The 11,564-nt window shown below is 37.8% G+C and overlaps 1 protein-coding gene across 1 annotated transcript; it reads right to left on the bottom strand.

Moving 5' to 3' along the window:
* Window positions 1-1,592: 1,592 nt before the first annotated feature.
* LOC102016406 (olfactory receptor 8H1-like) lies at window positions 1,593-2,540 on the bottom strand. Its single transcript, XM_005408227.1, has one exon. The coding sequence runs from the start codon at window positions 2,538-2,540 to the stop codon at window positions 1,593-1,595; it is 948 nt and encodes a 315-aa protein (XP_005408284.1).
* Window positions 2,541-11,564: the final 9,024 nt, after the last annotated feature.

The following is an 11,564-nucleotide window of genomic DNA, read 5'->3' as shown; positions in this document are numbered from 1 at the left end:
AATATAACTAAATTTTCAAAAATAAATACTTTTTATAGCTGCGTGTTTGGAGTAAAAAGCCAGTATAATAATTGTTGCACAAGTTTAAATAAAATAACTTACTTGGAAAATGGAATGGTGCATTATAAAATTACCTCCCAATACCAATGAGAAATTTTATACTGACATTAGAAATGCAGGATAAAATGTTTTTAAAATAAGGAGATTTTTATCACTACTTGATCTCATCTCATGGAAAACCACATGTTCTAAATTCATTGACAATTCCTTCCTTTGCAAATGTTTTATTTAAAAAGTCTCACAAATGAGGAAAACGTGCTAATCATTAATTTATTTTTAAAGAACATTGCAAACCTGAAGACACCAGGAGAAAGGCAGGTAGCTGGCTGAGGCTCCTCGCCATGTCACAGAAAGGAGAGGCGTTGGCATGGCTCCCAGGAACACACCTGACAGCTAGCATTGCTCACAGATTTGTAAATGGGGAAATTCACAACATTTCAATTTCAAAATTTAATTCATTGAGAGCCTTAATTTTGAATAATTTACAGGATATATGTTAATTTTACAGGTTAAAATTACACACAGGTTATTAGATATTAAACTTAAACTGCATAAAGAAAGTACCAAAGATTATATAAGGAATTACAAGAATTATATTAAGTAGGCCTAGATATATATATATATATTCATAGCCACCAATGTAGAAAAGTATGGACAAAACTGTCAACAAATAAAATGTCTGTCTTTTCTTTAATAATTATTTTCCAAATTGTCTAAAACATTAAGATACATAATTTTCTTAGCACTTAATTTTACTTCAATATATTTCCTTATTCAGAATCTAAAATCAGGAACTGCTCCCAAAGTTTTTCTCTATTTGCTTTTTGCAAATTAAATTGAACAAAAGAGATTTGTGAAACATAAAGGAGTACTATTCAGACATGTGTCCTATATCTTGTATCAAATATTATAGGAACCCCAGTCTTCTGGTGATAATGACCAGCATTTATTTTTGTCCTAAAAGCTTTCTATCCATCTTCTGATGAGAGGACATGAAAGTACTATATATCACATGTGGATGGGCATACTAAACCTTCTTATTTCAGGGAATTAGTGTGGATAGAATAAAACAGAAGCACCAGATCTAGAACCTAAATGGAGTAATCTTGATTTGAAAGGCATTACTCCAAACCTTGCTTCTGGTAATCATAAACAGAGTGACACAGAAAAAGAAGCGCTTTTGCACTATAAAATTATACAAAATTTGATTAGGTACGAAAATTGCATTGATATAGTTTAAAAATTACAGAAATTGTTTTGACCTTGCAGAAAAAATTTTCCTTAATAGTGTGGGATTATTAGACCTTAAATTTAATCCTTAATTCAGGATTCTAAGTTACAATATCAACTTGTTAGAAATTGTGCCTCAAAATGTCCAAGATCATGTTGTTGTTTTTTTTTTTTTAAGGTCATGTTTGTTAAGCAAAAGACAGCTACAGAGGAAAACAAGAAAAATAATCATTTTTTCAAGACAGACCAATGGCTTTCCCATTAAAAAACAAAAAGCCAAATGTCAGCGCTTACACCTACTGCTATTTGAATTGTCTGGGGCCCTCTCTCTTCTGTATGATTCTAATGACAGCATTTTTTACTTCTTTGTTTCTGAGGCTGTAAATGAGAGGATTCAGCATGGGAATCACGATCATGTAAAACACACAAGCCACCTGATCCTTTCCCAAGGAGTAGGACTGCTTCAGTTTTAAATGAGTAAATATCGGAGTGTCATAAAAGATAGTGACTCCCAGGAGGTGAGAGGCACAGGTCGAGAAGGCTTTTTGCTTTCCTGCAGTAGAGCTCATTTTCAGGATAGTGCAGAGAATGGACACGTAGGATCCAGATATGGTGACGAGGGACAGCACTAAGTTGGATCCACCACAAATGAATATGATGAGTTCAGCCTCATAGGTGTCACTGCAGGACAGGGCTAAAATCGGGGATGTGTCACAGAAAAAGTGATGGATGACTTTAGAGTTGCAGAACCACAGTCTGCTCATGAAAATTGCATTAACAGTAGAATCCACAAAGCCAGTAACATAGGAGCCAGCCAGCAGGGCATGGCACCGTCTTGGGGACATAATGACTGGATAGTGCAGAGGGCTGCAGATGGCTACATAGTGGTCATTGGCCATGGAGGAGAGAAGAAAGCATTCGGTAGCACCAAAAACTATAAAAAGGTACATCTGGGTGAAGCAGCCCAGGAACGAGATGCTCTTGGAGGAAGCCAGTAAGTTCTGTAAGGTTCTAGGAGTGATGACACTGGAGTAGCTGAGGTCGAGAAAGGACAGGTGGGTGAGGAAAAAGTACATGGGGGTGTGCAGCTGGGGATCCAGGCAAATGAGCAGCATCATCCCTGCATTCCCCAGCACCGTGACCAGGTAGATGAGGAGGAAGAGCAGGAAGAGGAGCAGCTGCGCCTCTGCAGAGTCCGCCAGCCCCAGGAGGATGAAGTCAGACACATCGGTGGAGTTCCTTCTATCCATGGAGTCGTGTTTTAAACTATTGACAAGTCAAATTTGATACTTAGCTTGAGTGATTGAAAACAAGATCTGTTTGTATGAACACTCCAGTATTTATTATAATTGGCTTGCTATGTCTAGGAATCCATAAAACGTTTGCTGAATATGAGCAGAAAGCTTCAGGTGTCAGACAGAAGAGGATTTGGGAGTGAGTTAACATTTGTTTCTGATATAAGAAAAAGTTACATCTTATAGAAGTACCTTGAATATTGTAGAACCCTAAGGGCTTTCTTCACCAACATATTTAATCCATGTGTAAAGTTTGTGCCGTCTTCCCTATTATCCACAGATTTTTAAACCACAAAAAGGGAGTACAAGGGCTGGGGATTTAGCTCAGTGGCACAGCGCCTGCCTGGCAAGCGTGAGGTTGTGAGTTCGATTCCCAGTACCAGGATAAAAAAGAAAAAAGGGTGCATAAAAGTACTTTTGTTGGGTCATAGCAATTATTACTTACCACAAGAATTCTACCAAGGTATTTTACCTCCTAAAAATGCTAACAATTACATATTCCTATTTATAACTAGCTTTAACAAAATTGACAAATGATATGTAATATAAACCTTCATTTACTTTTTATTCTCATTTAGTTCCCAATAAAATTTGATATTAATTACAAATAAATTTCACTTTTTAGGAAATTTATGTGAGGCACCTGAAGAGTATACACCACATGTAGTATAGCATTGCTGAATATGTCACAACTGAGAAGATAAAATAACTTACTAAACGTGAAGATAATTTTAAACATGGGTTGCTGCTTCATACCCTGTGTCAGGCCGCTTATATGCCCTTGGCCTCAGGAAACCACTGTTCTCTAAAGAAAAGAAAACATTTCAAAGTTATGTTTTGCACTGCTCATTGCAATTCTATCATCTCTATATTCCTTCTTTCAATATCAATACTATCTTGATAATATTAAATTATATATATATATTCTTCTGATAAAATTTATCTTTTCTAAAACACTCCAATTATAAGAATGGTACTTACCATAAGCCAAAGGTGGTGAAAAAAATTTTCCCACTCTTTTCTGTCTAGACATTTGAAAATTTCAAATTTTTTTCTGTGAGAAAACAGAAGAACAATGTAAGGAGAGGAGACTTCCTGTGATATTTGTTTTTCTGAATATGAGTTATTTTTGTTTTTGAGATGTCCTTCTATAGTTTTCTACATTCTTTATACATTCTGAGGTACCCTAAATCATCTTAGAAATCTGTTGATCAAATTTATACTTTACCAGCAAGTCTTATTGGAAAATTATCCCAGCAAACAACTGGGAATACGCAGAACATTCAGCCCCTTGCTTCCCAGCCTGGTGATGCCAGGATGCCCCATATAATCATCACCTAGGGCAGTGCAGCACTTGGTTCTCCTCTGGGCCTAATATCCAAAAATGAATACTTGGCACGATTCATCCTTGGTATGATTCCTAGGAAGTGCCAGAAAAAAGAGCATAAACACATTCGCTCGTGATATTCTACATTGTAGCTAACCTTTATTTATATACTTTTTAATTTGACATGTAATTATTTAAACCTGCAGAGAATAATGGTTACACTAAATAGTGCCCTATCAGGATTATTTTTATTTTTGTTTATTTTTGTTGTTGTTTTTGACTAAGTGTAGATGAAATTTCCAGCCACATGTTTACTTTATGACTGACATTTTCATGGTTAGAATGATAGAAAATTTCACCAGGAAATATTTTGTAAGTAAAAGTATGGTTCTATTCATATTAGGCATATATAGAAAGATAATCATGGACCTCCAAATAATATAAGCAAAATATATCTCACAACCTGTTAAATGTCCAGCATGCCATGTCCATGTTCTCTAGAATCATAGAATGCATTCCAGGAAAATTGAGGTTAAAAGTTGGAAATATTTATTAAGAGAAAGAGAGACAGAAGGGTCTCAAGTGGGTAGCTGGGAGCCTACTGCTCAAGGGAATTTTATGGAGTGAAACTAAAAGGTAAGGTAGATATAAGGTGAGACAAAACTATGGTCAACTAATAAGATTACAAGTGTCATCACTTAGGTATTATTGATCCGATGGAAGATCACAAGGTGGGCATGAGGTAGGACAAAACTATGGTCAACCAGTATGTTTACAGTTGGAGTCCTTTAGGTAATACTAACTGGGGATCAAATGGCAAAACATGTCACATAGGAAATGCATACGGAAGGAACAAAGCCTTTCCCAGAAGGAATGGGCTAGGGAGGATTTGGTCTTCTACCCAACGTTATCAATCCCTGCTGTACATCCCTATGCTGTACTATCGATCACTGCTGTACATCCCTATGGGGGTGGATATGGTCATTTCTTTGTCTTTAAGCCTTACCTTCATGGTGTGTGATACCAACCATGGAGGTAATGACTTTATCTTCTGAACTGACTCTTTCCAGGGCCCAGCCCTTTCTAACTGCCTATAATATTAATAGGCATATTAATGCCTAACTGCCTATAATTATTAATACAATAAACCTAAAAGAGAGCATCAAAAATAAAATCTTACATGAACTACAATGAAAATGCTAATAGAACTCTACAACAAAATAAGCTTTCCTTCAATTATCACACCCAAGGCTTTCTTCACACATGATAATTATATGTTCCATGCTCACGTCTGGCTTACACTGACAGCACATGTGCTTAGCTTTCCTTTTTTATGTGGCAGTCATGTCACTGCTCTTCTTGTTTTGTCAGGAGCTTCCTTATATATTGGGTAATATGCACTTAGCAGGGAAATAAAATGTCAATAAAGTAAAATATCAAGTATGGAATGGTTGTGTAGAATAGGTATCAACATTTTCACATTGCTGTTTGCTTGCTTACAAAATCTACAGGATAACATTAAAAATAAAAACCTTTGTGAAACACAATGTGCACACAAAAATCTACCACAGAAATACCCTTTGCTTCAATTGTCACATTCAAGGCAATCTTTACATTTGAGAAGTGCATGTTCCCTACATAAGTATCACAATGATAGCACCCATGTTTTGTTTTCCTGTACTTTTTCAAGGCTACAGTTGACATCTTTTTGTTCTCTTGTTGTTGTAGGAGGTCTTTGTGATGCTGCATCTGCCTGTTCAACTGTCAGCTGAGGGGTGTGCTCCACACATTTTTCAGAGTTCCCTGGGTAGAAACATTTTGTTCCTCCTCTGCTGTAAGTGATCTCTTATGGGCTACACTCACAATCCTCAGAAAATTTCTCCAAAATATTTTGCACTTGCTATTTCTTTGTTTATGCCTCACATGTTTAGGATCAAGTAATACACAACCATTTGCCAGTGCTTTGTGTTTCCAGTGACATCATAGTTGCCGCATAACTCATCAACAACATCTACTCCACCCTTGCTTTTGTTGTAGAAGTTTTCATCTCAGGTTCCTGTTTGTTAATATTTTCCTATCAGTAGTTCCATCATGGTGAAATGTTGACATCAGTAGTACTAGTAGTTTGTTTCTCTTTGCCATAAATGAGGCAAATGTTATACTTTCCTGAAATTTAAAGATTGCTCTGTACAATTATGTATTGGAATTGTAACACTTCTTTTGGATTTTCTGCTTTGTTCTTCTTCATAGTTCCTGCTCTGGTCAACTTGTGCTCTGTCAGCAAATGTAACACCAATGGGAAACTGGCAAACAAATTGTCCAATGTCACATTCAGATTACTTTGGGATGTGGGAGAAACAAATCTATTCACAGCATCATTTGTTTTATTATTATAGGGGCTGGGGATTTAGCTCAGCGGCAAAGCGCCTGCCTGGCAAGGGCAAGGTCGGTTCGGTTCCCGGTACTGGAGAAAAACCAAAAAAAAAAAAAAACCCAAAAACAATGTTTTATTATTATACAAATAAGGAGCTGAGGGCTGAGTTCCAGGGCAAATGTCTAAATTAAAAGCATAATAAGTCTTCACATCTACAAAGGCATAAATTTTTATGTCATATTTTGATCCATCATTTATCCCTATGTGCCTTGGTTAGTTTTCTCTCTTTGCTGAGACAAAATACCCAACACCCAAAGTTAAATGAGAAAATGTTCATTTAGCTCATAGTCTGTGGAGATTTCAGTCCATAATCAGCTGGCTCCCAGGCAGAGTGGCGTGGCAGAGGGGCCACAGTTCAAGGCAGCAGAAGACAACAAAACAGCAAGAGCAAAGAGTGAGGGAGCAGGTATCTTTTCCCCATTATATTTTATGCAGGCTACCTGACCTCAGGTGAGTATAGTGTGGCAGTGCTGACGTTCTGTCCAATATGTTTTACTCCTGCCAAGAACCTCATTTTATTTTCAGAACTAGTTCTATTATGAGATCATTCCATTTGATTGTGTGGCCATTTCACAAAATTTGATTAGTCAAAAATGTATTCATGGGGCTGGGGATTTAGCTCAGTGGCACAGCGCCTGCCTGGCAAGCGCAGGGTCATGAGTTCAATTCCTGGTACCAGTAAAAAACCAGAAAAAAAAATGTATTCATATTGCTGTTTTCTTCATTGTCTGAATCAAGGAGGTCTGCATTCCCTGTGTCTGTACCAGGCAATTCTTATTCAGTTTCACTTTCATAGGAACTTTGGTTTATATGGCCATTGCCAAAGTCATCATCATCATCATCCACCCACACTACTCTTCTGTTGTGAAAGTATGTATTTTACCACTATTGACCATCTTCATAGTCTGTACATGAGTAATCTGATGATTCACTTCTAACTCCTCCTCCAAAACCTGCAAATCTGGTTTTCCATGTGCCATTGTATTGAATTGGACTGCTTTTACCAGAAAATTCGAAAGAAAACTTTTGTTTCACAAATCCTGGAGACTTATGGATCTATTAGACCCACTGTGATGCTCAGGTACACAAACACAAAATAATTACAGCACTAAGTGAGTAAAAATCTCATTTTGTAAGTTTTGCCTGTGTGCATACATCTTGCTGTTCATCATACCATAGATTGTTTCCTGTATCCCTCAGGGAAAGGTACTGAGACACACAGCTGTCTACTGTTATTGTAAAGTACAGGTTTACAGTAGAAAAGTAAGGAATGGGTCTACTGGACCCAGTTAATGACCAAACAGAGGTATATAGCACGTAGAATGTTAGAAAACCATATGAAACAACCCTGGCTATGAGAGAACTTAACAAAACAAAGTAACACAATATGACAGCAAAACCAATAGCTTTATTTCTTAGACAGTTTCACATGCCAACACCTCCCTCCCACACACACACAAACACTTTGATTTTGCCTCCTTAAGGGGCCATCTATACTGGAGACCAGTATTTCCTCTAGAATTCTACTGTGCGGCAAGGTCTAACAAAAGGAGGAACATGAAAATCATTTTACCTTTTTTCCCCTGTTTCCTTCTCAGCCGCTGTCTAAGTGGGAGAAGCCTTCTCAGACTGTCTGGAGGCTGAGCCCCCTGACTCCATGGTGACATCAGTTCTCTGCCAGTTTTGCCTGGGGTGAGATAGACCACACTTGTCCCTCAGTCTCCTCTGCTCTTGGGAAGGAGGGTGGTGTGAAAACACAGTGTCTGCCTGTTCTGTGTAGAGGGTCTGATCATGGGCCCAAGGGCCTTCAATTCCCAGCCCTTGCTTCTGGAGGTGTGGTTGGCCAATGTCTAGGCCCTGCCCTGTTTACTCTGGATGCCTCTGAGCAGAGCAGAGGGACTGGGGCACTCAGGGTCTTTCTTTACTGTTCTTTCTTGCTTTAAACATACAGGCAGAGGAAGTGGGGAATTCTAAGATGGCACCTGACCCAACACTGTCTCAGACAAGAAGGAAAGACAGGAAATTATCACTATGGTCTCATTCACTTGGCTGAACTCAAGTTTCCTGTCTGCTTAGGCTGTGTCTCTGTTAGGTATGGAAGCAAACACTCTGAAGAGTATGCTATATTCTTTCTCTTCCTGAATGCAGAGGGGAAGTTCTCCTTCCTCACGGGGCAGCCATTCACTCAGTGCCTGTGTGGATTAATTCTGATGCTTAGCTTTCACATACCAGTATGCCTGTGTTTAGTCTAGTTCCTAGTGTACATAAGTTGCAATGGGGTACTTTTCTATGGTTCCTCTATCTGCACATACAGTTAGGTATATGTTGATCTGGACAAATATTCTGAAACCATTATTTCCCTTTATGAAAAACTCATGCGTAAATAATATAAAAGTCAAATGAAGGGCAGAAGGAAGGATACGTGGAAATAGGGCATTGGTGATAAGGAAGGGAATGACAAGAAGATGAGGAGTAAGTGAAATTAAATTGATCAAGATGCATTATGTATATATACTGACTCTCCAGAACAGCTGTGATAATTTAGCATGATGAACACAGTCTGATATATTTTTAGTAACATGTAATGCTTTGTTAGTGCTGCCTCTTTTCTGCCACTTTCCAGCTGTCCCTTACCTAACATTTTATGAAATGGATTTTCATGCTCATTCTAGTTAAACTCTCTTTGCCTATTATACTTTCTCTGGCAGAAGCCATAAAATGATTACGGAAATATGCTTCCCATCCAAGAGTAGTAATGTACATCAATATGAAAATTATTAGTTATGTAACAATTATGCTAATACTTTACATATATTAATGTACCTACCTTCCCTTGTATTATCTCCAAGAAGGTATTGTACTATCTCTTTTTATCACAGATGAGAAAACTGCTTTCAAAAATTTTAAACACTTTGCTCATTTCCACACGGCTCTTTATTTTATGTGTCTGTTTTTTGCTGTGGGGTCTGGTTTGTCCTGCAGGCTGGTCTCGAACTCACAGTGATCTTCCTGGCTCTGGCTCCTGATTGTTGGGATTGCAGTGTGTGCAACTACATCCAACTCACACAGCAACTTATAGTGATGTGAAAATATGATCCCAAATTGCTTGGCAAACAGGCTCCTATATTTAAGCTTTTTATGCAGAAATAAATGAAATTGACTAATTTTTAAACTTTCTAAATTTTATTATTCAACTTGAGAACATACATCAGGAAATACTGATTTTATTAAATCCATGGAGGAAATGAGGCAGAAAAATGAATGTGTTTACAAAACTTTAGAACAGTGCTTTCTACTGAATTTGTAATTCATTCCATTCTTAAAGATATGTAGTAGTTATAGGTTTTAGGCTTGAATTTATAGGATACAGAAAAAAAAAGTGAAAGGATTGAGGGTGAATGAAAGGAAATAAGGAGGGAGGGAAGCTAAGAAAGGAAAAAAAAAGGAGGAAAATAGGAACAGAAAACAGAAGAAGAAAATGAAATGAAACAACATACGAACAAAGTGAAATGGATTAGTTAGAATTCCACTGATGTTAAGGAACTCTTATGTTGTGAAGGTCAAAAGTTGACTGTACTGGCATGCAGTTATACATAAAACAGGTCCTTGAAGTCATAGTAGTGTATCAAATTTCAAAAGTGATAGAATTCCATTTCCACATGAGTTCCAAAATCATAATTGTTAGTGAGCCTATTCTGTGTTTGTAAGCCTGTTCAGTGCTTAGGTTTGCAAACATCTAAGTAATCTAAATTCCTTAGAGAAAGCCCTTTCCCGAGGACAGTATGGAACACATGCCATTTTGTGCAAAGGGAGTGAGCAAAATGTAGCTCCCAGCAGCCCGTAGGAAGTCAGCTATGTTAAAAAAAAGGTTAATGCTAGCTATGAGCACAAAGGAGGAGTGGAAAATATGGAGTTGGGAGAGCTAATGTTTAATCTTAAAGACTACTTTGCATCTCTGTCACAAACAGCATAATGATATTAATAATAAAATCAGCTATGTCCCGGAAGTATCTGTCTGCCGGCATTCACAATGACATGACTACCAATTTTCATGGAGAAGTTCAACAATGCATGCAAACTCCAGATGGAAACTGCCAGTGGCAAGTGAAATTCTGGAAACACACATGAGACAGCAAATGGGCCCCTGGCTTGGACTGGCTGGAAGAGAGGCATCTTAGGATCCTAGAATCTGCACAGCTCTACCGCTCAGGACCCCTATGTAGAAGTTATCGCAACATTCCCATGAGATTTGGAAGGAATAAAAGGACACAGCCCTGGTGCCTTCCCTATGTTCCGCAGGGTGTAAGTTTTCTTCCATGTTTCCTTTGCCCCAAGTTCACTCAGGAAATCTTATTTCTCCCCTACCATTCACTTTTAACCTTTCAAACAAACTTTGTCAACTTTTTTGCTTTTCTTGTGCAGTGCATTGCTCCCGACTTGAAGAACCTAGAAATCATATTAAGAGACTCCAGAGCTCCAAACTTGCCCCACCCCAGCACACACTCAAGAAATCAGAATCAGATGCATAGGATTTTTTCTAATGGGGACATCAGTAGAGTCAGTGCAGATTCAGAAATAATTGTGAAACTGAAAATAAACAATTAGAAGTTGATTAAATTCAGAAAGAATGTTAAGAAAAAGGTAAGGATATGCATTTGCAGTAATTATGGAGCAATACCAAAGAGTCTAATACAGAGAAAACATTAAACAGAGAAAACAATCAAGAAATAGTGGTCAGTATGTTTTGAATAATAAATGCTTAATACTACTGGTTAGAGGACAACAGAAGGATCAGTATGAAGAAATTATTATGAAAAAGTGTGAAAACAAATAAGATTAAAAGTGCAAAGTACATATATAAGTATAACAAATATTGGGAACTTTAACTAAAATTACTTTAAAAATGAAGGACTGGAGAAAAATTATTGTCTTGGTTACTTTACTCTCCTTGCTGAGACAAAATACCTGATGCCCAGAAGTAACAAAGGAAAGGCTTATTTAGCTCACAGTTTGTGGAGGCTTCAGTCCATACTTGGCTGTCTCCAAGGCAGAGTGACACACGGCAAAGGGCAACTGTTCATGGTTCTGGAAAATAGCAAAAACACCAAGAACAAAAGGCAGGGAGTGACAGCAAGCAACGTCTCTCCCTTCCTTACATTGTACGCAAACTACCTGCCCCAGGACAGATGGAGCACTCACACCCATAATCCCAACACTG

This window comes from Chinchilla lanigera, unplaced genomic scaffold, assembly GCF_000276665.1.
Source record: "Chinchilla lanigera isolate Chin_1 unplaced genomic scaffold, ChiLan1.0 scaffold00110, whole genome shotgun sequence".
Taxonomy (NCBI): Eukaryota; Metazoa; Chordata; class Mammalia; order Rodentia; family Chinchillidae; genus Chinchilla; species Chinchilla lanigera.
This window is presented reverse-complemented; position numbering and strand designations above follow the sequence as displayed.